Source organism: Trachemys scripta, chromosome 2 (genome assembly GCF_013100865.1).
Source record: "Trachemys scripta elegans isolate TJP31775 chromosome 2, CAS_Tse_1.0, whole genome shotgun sequence".
Lineage (NCBI taxonomy): Eukaryota > Metazoa > Chordata > Testudines > Emydidae > Trachemys > Trachemys scripta.
The window spans coordinates 20712404-20731342 of NC_048299.1; the positions used below are offsets into that span (position 1 = coordinate 20712404).

Genomic DNA, 18939 nt, shown 5'->3' on the forward strand with positions numbered 1-18939 from the left:
CATATAGGCAGTGGTACTTTTTCAGACTGCATAAAACATTAAATTTCCTTGATATAGTGGAAATGGAAACAAATTAAAACAACATGCATAACCACAGAAAAAAGACTTGCAGTGAATCTGAGGAAAGAAACCTTTTCTTTGAGAAGGAAAAGAAACCAAAGAGGACTAGGATAAGGGGAAGAAACAAGACAATGTTGCAGAGGTGGGATAACCATGACAGAAGCAATTAGAATGACGAAGAGATGACAAAAATGAGAATGACTATAGAGGAAACAATTTCTTGGGTACTGCCACAGATGTGCACAGTGCTTTAGAAAACACAGACAAAAATCGTCCGAGAAAATTAATTGAAATCAAACTGAAATAAAGCAAGCAATTAAAAATGAGATGTGAGGCTGGGAGCTAAGAATTATATAGTTCATGAACAATGGAAAGCTAAGCAAAAGGAGTGGACATACCTCTGGAACACGCTGGGTATGGAACTGCAGTTATGTCTCTGCCTCAGTTTCCCCTAGTGGCCTTTCAATAAATTCAATGAGGCTTATATACAGTCAATAATGCCCCTTCCGGGGTCTAGTTTATTTAATCAACTGCCAAACACGGTATCTAAACAAGCCTTCTCCCTCAGCTGTAACTCCCCAGGCTTCTCCACTGCCTAGTCTCTCCCCTGATGACTCAGGGAATCACCTAGGCCTTCCTGTCCAGAGAGCTTTGTAATCACTCCTCTGGAAATCTGTGTTCTGGGGTAGTTCCTCTACCCAGAAGCTTCCTCTGTATTCTGGCTCTTGATAAAGCCCAGGTGTTCCTTTACTAATTAACTAATGCCCAGCTACCAAAAGACACCATAATAGAGGTTCAACTTCAATGTATACCCCAAATTTAAAAAAACATAGTAAGAAAACAAAAAAAGAGTGCCACCGTGGCTAAACACCAAAGTAAAAAGCAGCAAGAGGCAAAAAGACATCCTTTAAAAGTGGAAGTTAAATCCTAGTGAGGAAAATAGAAATAGAAAGGAGCATAAACTCTGGCAAATTAAGTGTAAAACTATAATTAGGAAGGCCAAAGATTCAAAAAGTAATAGCAAAAAAATAAAAATAAATTTAAGTATATCAGAAGCAGGAAGCCTGATAAACAACCAGTGGGGCCACTGGACGATCGAGATGCTAATGGAGCACTCAAGGATGATAAGGCGATTGCGGAGAAGCTAAATGCATTCTTTGCATTGGTCTTCATGGCTGAGGATGCGAGGGAGATTCCTAAACCTGAGCCATTGTTTTTAGGTGACAAATCTGAAGAACTGTCCCAGATTGAGGTGTCATTAGAGGTGGTTTTGGAACAAATTGATAAAACAAACAGTAATAAGTCACCAGGACCAGATGGTATTCACCCAAGAGTTCTGAAGGAACTCAAATGTGAAATTGCAGAACTACTAACTGTAGTCTGTAACCTATCATTTAAATCAGCCTCTGTACCAAATGACTGAAGGATAGCTAATGTGATACCAATTTTTAAAAAAAGGCTCCAGATGTGACCAGGGCAATTACAGGTCGGTAAGTCTGACTTCAGTACCAGGAAAACTGGTTGAAACTATAGTAAAGAACAAAATTGTCAGACACATAGATGAACATAATTTGTTGGGGGAAGAGTCAACATGGTTTTTGTAAAGGAAAATCATGTCTCACCAATCTACTAGAATTCTTTGAGAGGGTCAACAAGCACGTGGACAAGGGGGATCCAGTGGATATAGTGTACTTAGATTTTCAGAAAGCCTTTGATAAAGTTCTCACCAAAGGCTCTTACGCAAAGTAAGTGGTCACGGGATAAGAGAGAAGGTCCTCTCATGAATTGGTAACTGGTTAAAAGATAGGAAACAAAAGGTAGGAATAAATGTTCAGTTTTCAGAATGGAGAGATAAATAGTGGTGTTCCCCCAAGATTCTGTACTGGGACAAGTCTTATTCAACATATTCATAAATGGTCTGGAAAAAGGGGCAAAACAGTGAGGTGGCAAAATTTGCAGATGATACAAAATTACTCAAGATAGTTAAGTGCCAGGCAGACTGTGAAGAGCTCCAAAAGGATCTCTGAAAACTGGGTGGCTGGGCAACAAAATGGTAGATGAAATTCAATGTTGATAAATGCAAAATAATGCACATTGGAAAGCATAATCCTAACTATACATATAAAATTAGCTGTTATCAATCAAGAAAGAGATCTCAGATAGTTCTGTGAAAATATTCACTCAATGTGCAGCGGTAGTCAAAAAAGCAAACAGAATATTGGGAATCTTTGAAAGATAGATAATAAGACAGAAAATATCATATTGCCTCTATATAAATCCATGGTACACCCACATCTTGAATACTATGTACAGATGTGGTCGCCCCATCTCAAAAAAGAACTAGATAAATTCATGGAGGATAGGTCCATCAATGGCTATTAGCCAGGATGGACAAGGGTGGTGTCCCTAGCCTCTGTTTGCCAGAAGCTGGAAATGGGCAACAGGGGATGGATCACTTGCTGATTAGTATTCTGTTCATTCCCTCTGGGACACCTGGCATTGGCCGCTGTCAGAAGATGGGATACTGGGCTAATTGGACCTTTGGTCTGACCCAGTATGGCCGTTCTTATCCCATTACCAATCCAGAGGTGGATCTAGATTGGCTCATTCTCCTTAGCAGAGCCTGGGTGCCTGACCCTCAGAGTGTGGACAGCACCTGTGACATTGCACAATAAAGGCTCATCTAGCATGAGGCTGAATTAAAAAAGGATAATTTCTGGGAAGTGCTGAGCACATGTACTCTGAAAAATAAAGCCCCTTTAAGATTTTTCAGGAACGACAGCCCAAAGTTGAGTCGTCCAAAATCATTAGTCACTCTACAAATATTGACCATTAACTTTTTTTTTTTTTTTTTGGGGGGGGGGCGCGAGAAGAGGAGGAAGTGACAGGAAAGGTTGCAGAAGAAGTGGCTAACTTATCACATGATATTTTCAAAAGGATTCAAGTTTTAAATTCATTCTGCACCGGATTATAACAATTTAAAAACACAAATTGCAAGACAGGTATCATTGGAGACACTTTAGACCCAATAAGCCTTAAACATATGTTGGATAAATTATATTAGTGGCCTTTATGACAGAGAAGACCAATTAGCTCAAGTAAAATGAAGTGTATTTTAGAGACATATGAACTCTGGATATTCAATAATAATTATAAAGTTATCCACATAGCTTCAACATACCGTAACAGTTTTGCTCTTCAGACTTTTTCTTAGCAGCAGAATAAAAGCTGTTTTCCCCAGCTGTTCTTTTCCTTCCAGTCCTTTCTCCCACCACATAGCACATAATTGCTGGATGGCACCCTGTAGGACTTTTTCAGATTCAGATAATGCATAAAGAATACCTACAACGAGTGCAAAGCAATTATTTACTGCAAGTATAATCAAACTCCTGTGGCACAACAGTCTATTAGCAAGTTGAATCTGTCTCGTGATGCCTACCTCAAAGTTCTGCTCTTCCTACATTGGTGCCCACAATACCAATCACAAACAGAAAAAAGTTGTTTGGGTTTACATACATGGTTCTATTAAGCTCTAAGCTATTTGTCAGAGTACACTGGCTCAGCAATAATTGAATTTTATAAGATTCACCCATTTTAATAGTGACAGAGAGATAAAGGTACTTACCTACCTCACATGGGGTAGTTAATTAGTGAATTTTTGTACAGGATTTTGGGGATGAAGATGCACAGCTTAGCTTTGGACACATCTCTAAATTATTACCCCCCCATCCCTTTTATTTTTCCAGCACACAGCTACAATTCTAGATGCCCTACATTTTAAAAAATACCAATCTCATAGACAGAATTTAAAATCAAACACTCAGTATACTTAGCACTATATTAACTTACACAAACGCTCTAGAAAACCACAATTAAGTTGGTGATAAATTTATTTCCAGATGGTACCCTGATTCTTGACCAAAGAGTCACTGGAGCAATAGCTATATCTATGTGAAGGAGAGATGCCTTTTTTTTTTTTTTTTTTTTAATTCTGAAGTTGGTGGATATCTGCTCAAAAGAGAGGCAATGTCAGATTATGACATACTAAAACTTTCCTTACTCCAGCTGGTGTTCAGCTCCATAAATGAACAGAGTGTAAGCTAACTCTTGTTAATTTCACTTTGATGATCAAGTTCCTGAGGAGAGGGCTTCAAGGAAAAACTGAATAATCCTAACCAGTTCCACTTTGCAGAAGACTATGTTGGCCATACGATGTTATTGATTTTTTAGGCAAAATCTCCATAATGGAGTAAAAACTGTGGTGGTACTATATCGACAACATGACAAGTTAACAACTCCAGCCAATATCACCTCCTTCATACTAAGTGCTTCACTTTAATATGAATGTTCTTCTCCTGGGCTGGCTCCATCCCCCCAACATTGTTGTTTCTCACAAGTGAAACCTGCAACAGGGTGTATCTGGGAGGAAATCGGACAGAGTCACTGAGAAGCTAAGGACGCAGATCCCCAGGAGCAGCAATAGACCCAAGGATCTTGGCCTACCAATACACTAACAGCTAGATTCACAAAGGGATTTAGGTGCTGAGCATCACAACACCTAACTTTTAAGCACTTAGAAAACAACAGGAACAAGCGTGATTCACAAAGCCTACATTAAGTGCCTAGATGCCTTATACAATGGGATTCACAAAAGCCAGCATACTAGGCAGCAAGTCACCTAAGGTATCCAATGGGAAATACTGACTAGAAGAGCGTGTTCTAAACCCCACCCCTCATGAAGATATGCACCTAAGTCCAGGCTGCAGAGAAGCGACTATCTCTACCAGCGATTCACAACTGGGATCCCATATCCTGTGGTCAAGCAGCTTAGGTGACTTAGGTGTTTCTTGTGAGAATGGCATAGGTAGGCACCTAACTTCATATAAAACTGGGGAAGGAGAAGTTGCCCACCTTATAGCTTTAGCCTAGTGGTCAAAGCACTGACTTGGGATGTGGGAGACACCTATTCCATTTCCCTCTCTCCCCTACCAAAGGAGGAGAACGATTTCAACAGGGGTCCTCCCACCTCTCAGGAAAGTGCTCTAACTACTTAGCTATGGGATATTCTGACATGGGGCTCCTTCAACCTCCCCTGCTGATGCTGTTCCACTTTGGACAAATAATTAAAAAAAAAATCACTGGAACAGGGCAGCTGGACCCTGGGTCTACCATATCCCAGGCTACAGAGTCTCTCTCTCTCTCTGGCCAAATCACTCTTTCATTACTTATTCACAATGGAATGGCTTCAACAGGAGAAACCAAGGGTGTGCGCCGCATCAGAATATCCCATAGCTCAGTAGTTAGAGCACTTTCCTGAGAGGTGGAAACCCTTGTCCAAATGCTCTTCCCCACCTCTGGGAGAGGAGAGGAAAACTGAACCCAGCCCTCCCACATTCCTGGTGAGTGCTCTAAGAACCAGGCTGAAAGCTATACAGTGGGCCTCACCACTACCTCCAGCCAAATTGTGAATGGGACCCAATCCAGTAGGCAGTCTCTGAGCACGCCTACCAGATTGGGCCCCGCACATGACTTAGGTAGGCAAACACCTATCTTCTGTGGTTTGTGAACCACTGTGGGGCTTAAGTAGGAGACATGGAACAGACTGCCTAGGGAGGACGTGGAAGCGCCTTCACTGAAGGTTTTCAAAAGGAAACTGCATAGCCATCTGTCTTGGATGGTTTAGACACAAATTCTGCATCTTGGCAAGGAGTTCGACTAGATGACCCTCGCAGTCTCTTCTAACCCTATGATTTTGTGTGTCTGGACTCCTAGAGTTAGGCAGCAGTGCATGTGCCCAGAGGTAGAAAATAGATGCAGAGGGAAACTTGTACCCTGAAAATTTAGGCACTGAGTGAGTTTAGGAGGCTACAGAATTCAGTGGGAGTTGTGAATCACAGAAGAGCCTAAAACTGGCCAGACCTAGGCACTTAAGTATCTTTGTGAATCCCACCCTAAAGTCCTGACTTCACAATCTTGCCTCTCCATCTATACAAATAGCCCGGCGGAAACAGGTGTCATATTGACATTGGCTGCACAGAGTCTTCATTTGCAAAAGCCCACCACAGCGGGCAAAAGCAGCAAAGGGAGAATTGTTGCTCCTTGAGTAGAAATAATTTATCCTTCATTTTGCATTTTGACACTCTCATAGGATAATATGCCATGTAGATCAGCATAAGCGTTGACTCCTCCCCTCCCCACCTCAGGACTAATAATTCTGTATGTTTATAACGTACTGATACTTCTTAAATAGTAGGGGCACAAATTACACTGACCGTCATCTCCTCTTCCATTTAGAGATGGTAACTGTCCCATAGAATGTTGGACATGAAGATTTGAAACAATGTATTTAAACTGATAGTACACTTGTTTTTTAGGGACAGGAGAGTCTACCAACAGGATGTAAAAAAAAAAAAAAAAATTACATAAAACAGTGTTTTTTTTATGGGATGGATTGTAAACTTATTTTCTGGAGGAAATAAGGAATCCAAATTAGGATATGCAACTCCCTGCCTTCCATCCTTCACAGTAAGCTGTCATAGTAAATAAGGCCTGCAGGCCAAAATATCAGTGTCTCTGGCACCAAAGTACACCCTTTTATTCAAATTACAACAAAAACAAGAAGACTCAACCATTAGCAGCAGACCAGTGTACTAAAGTGCTGCCTAAAATCAGCATACTATATAAAACTCCACATTAAGAAAAATACCCACCATTTAATATTAGAGCACATTCTAGAAGAGCTTTGTAGTTTATATTTTCATCTACTACAGGTATCGAAGCAGTAACTACAGTTGTCACCCATTGGATCACAGCTATCATTTGTTTCTGAAAGTTAAAAAACAATTCATCTTAAGTAAACTGAAAAATAGTTTTCTTTATAACAACTCAAGAGGCTTCAAAATAGGCTATAATTCTGAAAAAAAAAGCCTCGGAAAATAAGCATTAGCTACAGAAAATGAGTCTGTATGGCTCAAACTTAATGTTCTGGACACACATCCACTTGCTTAGTTTCCATTTAACATTGAACAATCTAGTCAATTGTGGCACAACATTCATATCTGCAAAAAACAAAGTTTGTACAAAATTTAAATTCAAAGAAAAGGCTTTGGATTTTTATTATTTAATTCCTAATTACTAATACAAAAATTTTGTTTATATTTAAACCACGAGCCTGGTTTGCAATCCAAACTTTGCAGCATATCCCCATTTGAGAGATAAGAAATTGTATCTATTTAGCAGGGTTGTTTTGTGGATTAATGCACTTATAATTTTAAATTGTTTTAAATCCTCAGATGCAATGTGCTATATAAGGTAAAGCATTATTGTGTTAGTGCAGCGGTTCTCCAACTTTTATAATTTGTGGACCACTACACATCACAGCCTTGCTCCCACCAACGTAAGTGTTCTACTACACCAACATAACTCCACCTCCACAAGAGGCGTAAGGCTTATGTAGGTGTAGTTAGGATGATGCAGTGTCAGTGTAGACACGGAGTTATTTACATTGGCTGTTGGTTGTCATTCTTGTCAATTTCTCAGCTCCAGCTGGTAGGCTTCCTACTGTGAACACTGAATTTGTAAAAGACTGAACTTGTAATAACATTTGATCAATTAATATAAGTATACCCCAGAAACGGTCAAAATGCTGGACTATAAAGAGAGCAAGAAAAAATTAAAGAGCTTTAACTCCGAAAAACCCCAAGTTGTTTTTTGGAAGTTGTACAAACCAATTCTGTGCAATCTCTAAGTGGATACATCTGCTGGTAGAAGATCCTAATTCAAAGTACTCAGCATCTTGAATAGCATATTGGAAAATTTTGTATTTTTATTTTACCATTTTTGGACTTTCCTCTATTTCCATATCATCATCACTTTCATCTTCAATCCTCTGCCATCCTTCCACTGGGTTCTTTACCAAAATGTGTGTTAATAGATGTGTCAGCCTCTCCCATAATGCTTCCTTCTGTTTTCTTGGTAATTCCTGAAGCAATTCATTCAGATCAAATGGATCAAATGGATCCTTCTGTAAAGTGATCAGAAAACAAATTTATTCTGTGCAAGTGTAGTGGTTTACATTGATACAGTCATGTGCAATAAAATAAATGCTTATTTTAAACAAAGTTCCTTTTCCCAAACACTCAGTTATAACTTCTGTGAACCTTTCATATTATACCTAGTAATAAAGGGGAAATCACTTGCTTGAAATTCTACTTATTTGATTACATCAACTTGAAGGATTCCTACTTCTAAGTCTTAACTCCTTATCAAAAAACAAATAGAACTTCCTTAACTCAAAGTCTTTTAATCTTTGAGGGCAATAGTAAGTGGGATCAATCTTAAATAAAGTTTTTGTCACGGGTATTTTTAGTAAAAGTCATGGACCGGTCATGGGAAATAAAAATTCACAGTAGCCTTTCACTAAGAATATCCCTGACAAAAGGGATAGGTGAGTTCAGCACCCACTGCTGCTGGGGCTCCCGGGTCCCCCACCGATGTGGTGCATGGGCGCTCCGGGGTCCCCCTGCCCCTGGGGCTGGGCTGCTGCAGGGTCCCACAGCCGCTGGCTGCAGCCACCCGCCACTGGGCAGCTGCGCGGGGTCCTGCCGGCCGCCCACCGCGGCTGGGCAGCTGCATGGGGTCGCTCCACCAGACTGGGGGCTAGGAGCTCCAAGGGCGGGGCTGGCTGGGAGCTCCAGCCCCAGGGCAGAAAATGTCAGGGAGGTCAATGGATTCCGTGATTTCCATGACATAATCGTAGCCTTAATCATGAACCAGGTTCCCCACTGATCACCACACAATATCACCTGCTGAGTATAAATGCTCCAAATGTTCCTATCATGTTCTTATTGACTTACAACTAGAGGGAATTTCACCATTCTCGTATTACAAAATTAGAACCCAGAAGTAAGAATCCCGCACTGATGGTATTTTTAGATAAAGGTTTGTGATAGCATTCAAAAGAAGTAATCAGTGCAGTCTAATGGAAGAAATTCCAAGATAAACAGAAAAGATGAAAATAAAAGTGTGAAAGTCTAAGGAATAGGCGCTCCCATTCCTGAAGAACTTAGCTGGAGACAGGAGTTCTGAAGGATAGAAACAATGTCCTGTGGTACACTGCACTGCTTCTAAGTCTTGCTACACAAACTCCACCAGCTCCAGAACACCTTGAGAAATCCTACCCATACTCATTTCCTAAGCTCTGTAGAATGGGACACTAAATGCTAAGGACCTTGAGAGGTCTGCAGGATCAAAGCTCCCCTCCATAGAAGAGGTGATTCAAACTGCGGTTAGCAATGGACTCAGCGGCCACCTGGCCAAGTACAGTATTCCTTCTCCTCCTGTGTACCTCATAAGGGCTCCCCTTTTGTGAAGTTGCTAGGCTTTATAGAATCAAGATTCCCCTCCAATAGGCTTAAGAATGTTTAGAAAAATAAAGAGACAAGGTAGATATTAGACCAATTTCTGTTGGTGAGAAACAAGATAGTATATCACCCACCTTGTCTCTCTCTAATATCCTGGGACTGACATGGCTACAACAACACTGCATAGAAAAATAAAGAAATTCCTAGCAAAGCTTTTGTCTAAAGCGAAAGGTGAAAAAGTATATGAATTGTGTGTGTAACTTAAGGGTAAATTCCTTTCTTGAATGCTGGAAATATATAAAAAGCAAGTATTAATAAATAGCACAATTCAGAGTGGAGGTTAAATTTTAAAAGAACACATTTGAAATCTGTATCAATGTTAGAGGACAGCATCTCATTATGATGCCCTAACAAAATATCAACTGAGCAGTCTGACAAAATTCCTTTCCTTCTCACAGCCCTCAACCCTAACAGGATTTGTTAGCTTCTAAATGCAGGCTAACCAAAATTACCCTGGCATAAGGTGTATATCCCAGCTTCAAAATAATAAAAAAAATATTTTAAAAAGGGCAAATAATGGTCAAACACCTAACTTTCATACACATGTACAGGCATCATAAAGTCCTCAGATGACCCTCAGTAACAGTCATCCATGTGGGAACTGAATTCACCCAGAACAATTAGTGTAACACTGAGCCAGCGAGGGTTAAGCAACCAGCAGGCTTTAACAACCCTTACGGACATATTAGAAGAGTACTGAAATGGTAAAACAGGGCCATTCCTTGTAGATAGTTAGCAAAGTCATGTTAAATAGATTAAAGTGCTTGGCATGCAGGCCTGTATTGTTAAAAGATCAAAAGTAGATAATAATTGTATTTGTCTGTGTTTACCTAGATCTTGTTAGAAGTTTAACAATGTGATATAATTAGTTTTTAGATGCTAAACTTCTGTTTCTATGTTTCATTACTGTATTCTATTAATTCAGAGATCAAAATGGGATATTAACATTTAGATGGAATTTGTGGTGTAATAATATTGTCTTCATTTCTCTTTGAAATTTGTAGTAAACTACCTGTGATTGGTTTGATGGTTAATTGTTTTATGCTAATGAAAGCAATTAAATTACCAGTGTATGTCTAGGAAACAGATTAGCTTCAAAGTAACAATATACATTCCTATTCTTCAGCCAAGGAAGCCCTGCTGTAACCACAACTTGCTTCAGCTATAAAGGAAGTCGGTCCTGATCCTGTTTTATCTCAGATTTGCTTAAATTTTGTCAGGGAAAGTCTAAATCAGAAGATTAAAGTGTCCAGGTCTACTCTTGATTATCCCTGCAATTTGTCATGGAAGAATTTGACAAATCTCTGTACATGGACTGTCTATTGGACTATACCTTCTAAACTGATTTCAGAAGGATTTTTACAAATCAGCAACCTCGCCATCTCTGCTATGAAAATGACCTAAGAACAAAAAGAACAAGGAGTACATGTGGCACCTTCGAGATTAACAAATTTATTTGGGTATAAGCTTTCATGGGCTACAACCCACTTTATCAGATGCATGCAGTGGAAAATAAGGAGAGAGAGAGAAAGAAAATGGGAGTTGCCATACCAACTCTAATGAGACTAATCAATTAAGATGGGTCATTACACAAACTAAAAATTATTTCCCCATGCTATTTTTCCCCCTACTGTTACTCACACCTTCTTGTCAACTGTTTGAAATGGGCCATCCTGATTATCACTGCAAAAGTTTTTTTTCTCCTGCTAATAGCTCACCTTAATTGATTAGTCTCATTAGAGTTGGTATGGCAACCCCCATTTTTTCATGTTCTCTGTATATATATTTTCCTACTGTATTTTCCACTGCATGCATCTGATGAAGTGGGTTTTAGCCCACGAAAGCTTATGCCCAAATAAATTTGTTAGTCTTGAAGGTGCCACATGTACTCCTCGTTCTTTTTGCTGATACAGACTAACACGGCTACCACTCTGAAACCTAACCTAAGAACTTTAATCATATCTGTATGTATAATGATCTTTTAACCACAATAACTCTGTTTTCTTTTCAAATAAACCTTAGGTTTAGTTAATAAGGATTGACTGTAAGCCAATTTGGGTAAGATCTGAAATACTCATTGACCTAGTCGGAAATGTGTCCAATCACTTGAGACTGGTAGAACTTTATATATGGTGAATAAGGTTTTTAGTAACCCTCGCTATATTAGATGTGGCTGTCTGGGTGGGAGCCAAAGTCTGGATTGTTTGAAGGGAACTGTATTTTGGTGTCTTAGTAACCAGTAACTGAGTAAGGCATTACAGAAGCTGTTTGGTTACTGGCTTGGTGAAATCTAATTATAGAATAATTCACTAGTTTTGGGGATCATCTGCCCTATTCTTTGCTGTTTGCCCTGATTGAGCATTCTCAGTCTAGCCCGTCCAGTGACCACAGTTACAATTAGTTTAGGCAACATCAATGCTATTAGAGAGCTCCTCAATTCAGCAGTGTTTCTCCTCTATGAACATAGTTTGAGAGCGAGCAAGTTGTATATAAACACAACAGTGTTTTATAAAACATACATACAATGTAGTTACTTGGTATTATATCTGCAGTGAATAATGTTTCATTTTTGAGTCAGGGTTAAAACAAGCACATTTTCAAAGTAGTGTGAAATATATAATTGTCCAATTCTTTATTAATGGGAATCACATGGTTAAATCTTCATTTGCCATTTTGAAAGTCTACTCCTGATTAAAGAAGAACAGGAGTACTTGTGGCACCTTAGGCTTGGTCTACACTACCCCCCTAATTCGAACTAAGGTACGCAACTTCAGCTACGTGAATAACGTAGCTGAAGTTCGAAGTACCTTAGTTCGAATTAGTTCGAACTTACCTTGGTCCACACGCGGCAGGCAGGCTCCCCCGTCGACTCCGCGGTACTCCTCTCGGCGAGCTGGAGTACCGCAGTCGACGGCGAGCACTTCCGGGTTCGACTTATCACGTCCAGACTAGACGCGATAAGTCGAACCCAGAAGTTCGATTTCCAGCCGTCGAACTACCGGGTAAGTGTAGCCAAGGCCTTAGAGACTAACAAATTTATTAGAGCATAAGCTTTCGTGGACTACAGCCCACTTCTTCGGATGGAAGTGGACTGTAGTCCACGAAAGCTTATGCTCTAATAAATTTGTTACTCCTGATTAAGTTATTTGGCAATTAAGCTTCTCAATTGAAGACAGTGATTTATGGTATTTGCCATTCGTAATACTTAACTCTAAAGTCTATTTAATAGTTCATATGTATATAATTTCATCAAATTATACTTTGTTTCAATATCTCTTTATGGAGCTCAGGAATTTATATCTGGCATGGGATAGCAGATAGCTCATATTTAAATTTCCCCTGCGGGACAGACTTACATGGAAGGCTCTCATAACAGCATAATAGTGAAACTGAGTAGAACTCAGTCTAAGCTTTGCTGAGAAACAGAAGTATCCTATGCAAACTAAGCAAACTATGCTTAAGTCAGTTTCATTGAGATCCAATAACAGCACATGCTGTATCTTAGCGGAGAAAAGATGGAATGAATAGAGGACATACGAAAGGTGATGGGAAGCCAAAAAATACCAGAAGGAGAGATGAGAAGACAAAATATCTCAAAAAAGTAGGGGAAAGGAGAAGAAAATAGAAACAAATTAATGTTAGTATACTGGATAGGTAGCCAGAAGAACTCATGAGTAGTTTAAGTTGACAATGCACTTTAAATACTAATTTTTAAATTAATATTTACCACAATAATTATTCTAAACATGGTTGCAGTTACTAGCATAGCATTTTTTAAAAAATCTAAATATTGATAGGCTTGGGAGGATTTTGCTACTATTATCCATATTTATCATGGATTACTTACATGAAGCTGCATATAATGCACAAACTCTTCAACAGTATCTGTAGATACAACTTGTAGAAATGCTTCACGTCTTGTCATGATTTGTTTTTCCTAAGGTGCTGAATTTGTGAAGCTAGAAGAAAAAAGTCAAAGTTATCAAAGAAAATATTTTTTCAATCAGTATATAGTGTAATTTTTCAGATGAAGAGCCATTATCAGTACAAGAGTAAGATTAATAAATTTCTCATCCAAATCATACTCCATAAGAAACAGACCACATCATTTATTACCCCAAAAAGCATGTTCAGATAGCTTTACTAGCTAATTTTCTGGTTAATAATGACAGCAACCTTTAGAATCTGTACCTAAAATAAAAAAACAAAACAAACACCTATATTTAGTAGGAAAGATGTTTTTTAAAGAAAGTTTAGAACTTTTTTTTTTTTAAATGGGGATCATTTTTTCCACCAAACTCCTCTTTTAGCTAATAACTTGACATCCCAGACAGCAATATTTACTTACACAAAGCCACAAACAGTGGCAGTTCAAGCTTTTCTTGGTGCTGCCTCACCAAATAGTTTCAACCTTGACCTAAGGAGCACGACCTAGACCAGCAAGAGCTAAGTAGCGCCCAATTAACCCACAGTTTATACTACAAGATATACCTACTAGTCCAGTTGCCTGCCTTTGGTAGGAATGCCTGGTTTCTAACTGCTTTTATTGTTATGATGGGAGAGAAAACACAGTACTCTAAATATATTAAGCCTAGCTCTTGACTATACTTCTCACTAGTGTGTTACCCAAGGATCTCTTTGCTGAAGCCCCGCATTCATCTTTCATATCTACCTCTGATTACTCTTCTGGATAGAATTTATATTGGAATTGGAAAAGGTTCAGAAAAGGGTACAAAAATTATTAAGGGTATAGAACATCTTCTGTATTAGAAGAGATGAATAAGACTGGGACTTTTCAGCTTGGAAAAAAGGCAACTAAGGAAGGCGGGGGGAATATGAAAGGTCTGTAAAATCATGAGTGGTATAAAGTAAATAAGGAAGTGTTATTTACCCTTTCTCATAATACAAGAACAAGGGACCACCAAATGAAATTAATAGGTAGCACGTTTATAACAAACACAAGAAAGTATTTTTTTCACGCAATGCACGGCCAACCTCTGGAACTCCTTGCCAGAGGGTGTTGTGAAGGCCAATACTATAACGGGGTTCAAAAGGAAGCTAGATAGATTCATGGATGATAGATCCATCAATGGCTATCAGCCAGGATGGGCAGGAATGGTGTCCCTAGCCTGTTTGCCAGAAGCTGGGATTGGGTGACAGGGCATGGATCACTTGATAATAACCTGTCTGTTCATTCCCTTTAGGGCACCTGCCATTGGCTACTGTCAGCAGACAGGATACTGGGCTTGATGGACCTTTGGTCTGACCTAGTATGGTCTCTCTTATGTTAGTAAGCCTCAAATTTTTCAGGCATTAAAAATAATCAAAAACTTTCCATTAGTCAAACAATTGACATTTGCTGCCAGCCTTAAAAACAGGATAAAAAATTATCACTGATATTTATAATGTCACCAGTTCAAACTTTTGTTTTGCAAGGTATATTTTTGAAGTTTTGGAGATTTTCTATAGAACTTACCCCAGCAGTAAAACAGTTCACTTTAAAAAGCCAAAATATTTGACTGATACTGCAAGGGAGAAACAATGTTAGATCTCCACAAAAATGTGAGATCTAATGGGGGAAGGAGCAGAGGAAAGTAGCTGTGAATTTTGACAAAATTCCTCACATTTATATTAATTTGCTGACTGAGCCGGCTAGATTGCAGAAGTATTACATTATCCACTCCAGAGATGAAATATGTTAAATTCCAAGGACGTATCTGTACTACAAACTTTGGTTGATACAAATTACATGGGTATACAGCTGCCAAAGTTCACATTTCTTTCTTCCACCTCCCTTTCCATTTCTTATAAGGAGGCTTGAAATTTAAATCTCAGTGCGATAGATATGCTTGCTTTGATCTGCTTAGCTCTTCGAAGTCTAGGGGCTCCGGGCTGCTGGCCCCGGGGTCCCTAGGGACAGCTCTATCCACCATTAGGGATTTTTTTCTCCCGAGAACCCCCTGTAACATTTCACATACCCCAGTTTGGGAACCACTGATATAGGGCAATGGCATTTAATACTAGCAGTTTTCCACAGATGGTGATGGTTTTAGCTAGTATCTCACTCCGGAGGGTAACAAAGGCACAGACAGCACAGCTGCTACTGACATCCTGAAGCCACTTAGGCCCACGTGTTGCTAGCCTGTTTATTGCAAGGATCCCAGCCAAACTCATCAGAGACCAAAGAGGGAAAGCATCCTACCCTAGAGGAAGAAATAAGGCAGCCATCCCTAGAAACCTTCACGAGACGATTGCTGAGTTTCTCTGTGAAATTTTCATCAAGATCTTTTAGGATGATACAAAGGATGTCCCTATGTACATAGGCAAACTGCTCCCAACGGGCTCCCCCCAACCCAACAGAGGAATGAAAAGCAGTTGCCAACTCTACCTGTTTGTTGTACCACTACCTCAACACATATGAGTAAAACAATGAGAAGTTGATACTTGTGTCTTGTTAACTTGGGGGTGGGATAGGCTGGGCATGATCTTTAAATTTAAAGATGCCTACCGCTTTACATTGTAATTCTCCCTTTTACATAACTACCTACAAGATTCAGCTCCCTTCTACCACCATCAATAATGGTTATACTTGAGGCATTTTATTGTCATTACGCATATTTACCTACCCATCCCACTTTATTCTCCTCTACATAATTTGCAAATATTTATTCCAAATCTTCCATCAACTCTGGTCGCTGAAACATAAAACTTTCTGATACAGAAAAAACAGGAGAAAAAATTATCACTAGTTTGTGGTATTTTTTAAGTAGCTCCTCTCTGTTATGTTTTTTATTTAGAAATAATAAGTGGGCTACAAAGGTGTAACAATGTATATACCAAGGGAATGAGCAAAGGAATGGCTATAAAACTGAAGCTGTAACAATAAAATCATATCATGGCAGGAAATGTGTGAGAAAAAGTGAGATAGAAATTAAACAGAATTTAACATTTCAATTGCTAGTCATACATAAGCCAGCTTTTACTTAATAGGTGAAAACACAAATAATGTGTTGTAACGGTGTAATTGAAGTATATTCCATTTATAAAACCCTTCATCAAAAAAACTTGTAAAAACAGTAGAGAAGGAAAAAGTCTTATTTTATTACCTAGCCCTGACCCGAGGCATGGCATAGGACAATTGGTACTTGCAGCATATAGAAGGGTTTTGCCCAGTTAATGGTGCAGGTTTCATAGTCAGTGCTATGAATCATCTCCCCTCTTTTTTCTGTTGTTAATGTCGCCGGACTGCTCGGTGAGATTTAACAGCCTGGGCATTTGAAAGGCAGCAGGTCCCTTCAGGAAGGAGCCAGGCCACGTCTGCTAGCTGGGGCAGAGCCAGAGTGACCAGATGTCCCGATTTTATAGGGACAGTCCCGATATTCGGGGCTTTTTCTTAGATGGGCATCTATTACCCCCCACCTGTCCCGATTTTTCATACTTGCTGTCTGGTCACTCTAGGCCAGTAGTTCCCAAACTGGGGTTCGTGAACCCCTGGGGGTTCACAAAATGTTACAGGGGGTTCTCGGGAAAAAATTCTCTAATGGCGGTCAGAGCCGTCCCTAGGGATCCTGGGCAGCATGGGGCCAGCAGCCCGGAGTCCCTGGACTTCCAAGAGCTAAGCAGATCAAAGCAAACATAGCTGTCACACTGAGGAGATTTAAACTTCAAGACTCCTTATAAGAAATGGAAAGGGAGGTAGATATTTTTTGCTATTTTTAAAATTAAATAGGCAGCTAGTATTGTTTTTAAAATTATTATGAACACTTTTAAGCTTTGGTGTAATGTGCATTGTTTGCCTGGACTGCTCAAGACCTGAATGCTTGTTTGGGAGGAACTCTTTGAGTTGGCTTCTTAAATGCCTTCATGCTGTTTCACATCTGATACTCCTTGATGAAACATAGAAGCCTTGTCTTATAACAGGCTCATTCAAAGTGATACAAGCTACGAAAGTGAGAGCTTGGAAGAGTGTTGCCGTTTTCATAATGTAATAAAAATACTGTAATGATAACTAATAATGAATAATAAATAGTGTGTAATAAGCATGCCATAAAAACACATTTTATATTTCCAAGATCACTGCTTTTATAATTTATGCTCAGGTACAGGGGAAAATCCCTGGAAATATTCATTTTTAGGAGGGGGTTCGCGAGACTTGACATTTTAGTGAAAGGGGTTCACAGGTTGTTAAAGTTTGGGAACCACGGCTCTAGGCAGAGCAGTGCCCAGGCCACGCACAACATCGCTGCCCCGCAGCCGGGGCAGCTCTTCCCTGAGGCGCAGCCGGAGCGACGGGGGAGGGCTGGGAATACAGACACCCGTGCAGCCGCCCCGCCGCTGCGAAGCGGGCTAGCGCCGCCCCCCCCGCGCTCGCGCTCCCGGGAAGCCAGCCCAGCATCCCCCCACTCCCGACCGCCTACAGCCCCGCACTCTCACACACAGCCGTGACAGAACCAACCGCCCCCGCCCAGGCGCCTCGGCCAGCCCCGACACTGACAGGCAGCGGCATCATTCCTCCCCGGCCCCCAGTGCCAGCCCCGCACCCAGCAACCTCAGACTCACATCGGCCCGAGCCGCTCGGCGCTCGCTCTCACACCGTTTCGAATTATCCCGCGGCGCGGCAGCCGTTAACCGCCAGCACTCCTTACGCAAATACGCAAGCGCCGCTACTCAGCCGTGCGCCAGGGGAAGTGCGAGCGCGCACCCGCCTCCTCTACGTCCACCCACTCTACTCTGTCTGCACCCAGCCCGGAGGCGGCGTGGCGTGGCGTGGCGTGCGCGCGCGCGCGCTGCGGCAGTTGAACGTGGAACGTCAAGGGAGGAGCTGGCTGGTTAGGGGTTACCGCCTCTCAAGGTGGGAGGGGGTGCGACTCCCCTCCAAAGTGCCTGGTTGCGCCTCAGCAGGGCCCTTTGGTGGCGAGTAATGTCCCTTTGGACTCGACCAGTTCCCCGCGTACCCCACGCACGTTCCACCCCCCCCCCCCTGAGCGGGTCATGGCCGGAGGGTCTTCCAGGCTCCGCCCACACCCAAGCACGGATTTCAGGCTTGACTTCGGCACCCCTTGGTGGCAGGAAACCGCCTCTGAGGCAGAGGATCCCAGAGTTCAGGCTGCTGCTGCCCCAGGCCGAACTATTAAACCGTCGTTCAGCCCCAGCCCAAATCAGCTGGCAGGGCCAGCCGCTGCTGTCTGATTGCAGCATAGCTGTTCCCTAAGAGCCCATTTCCCACTTCATGTCGATAGGATGCGTTCAGGAAATGCTGGGGCCCATGGGGGGGCCCATGGGCTCCAGCCCTGGAGCTGTGACACAGGCAGTTTCATATCACTTGCAGAATGGGACAGGTCAATGTCCTTACACATCAGCTACATTTGGGTTCTGTAATCTGTACAGGGGGCAGGCCTCAAAAATCACAAGAATGGCTTCAAAATCATGAGAATTTTTTTTATATAACACTTTGGGG

General features: G+C 41.0%; 1 protein-coding gene across 1 annotated transcript in view; it reads right to left on the bottom strand.

Annotated features, from left to right (window-relative positions):
• NCAPG2 (non-SMC condensin II complex subunit G2) overlaps positions 1-18127 on the bottom strand; it is a 116113-nt gene extending 97986 nt beyond the window's left edge. The window contains exons 1-5 of the mRNA XM_034760013.1: positions 18042-18127; positions 13330-13441; positions 7895-8083; positions 6771-6885; positions 3242-3402 (exon numbers count right to left, since the gene is read on the bottom strand). Of these exons, the coding sequence (XP_034615904.1) occupies positions 3242-3402; positions 6771-6885; positions 7895-8083; positions 13330-13407 (543 nt within the window). The 5' untranslated portion in view covers positions 13408-13441; positions 18042-18127. The remainder of the gene's footprint in view (positions 1-3241; positions 3403-6770; positions 6886-7894; positions 8084-13329; positions 13442-18041) is intronic.
• Between the last annotated feature and the right edge of the window lie 812 nt (positions 18128-18939).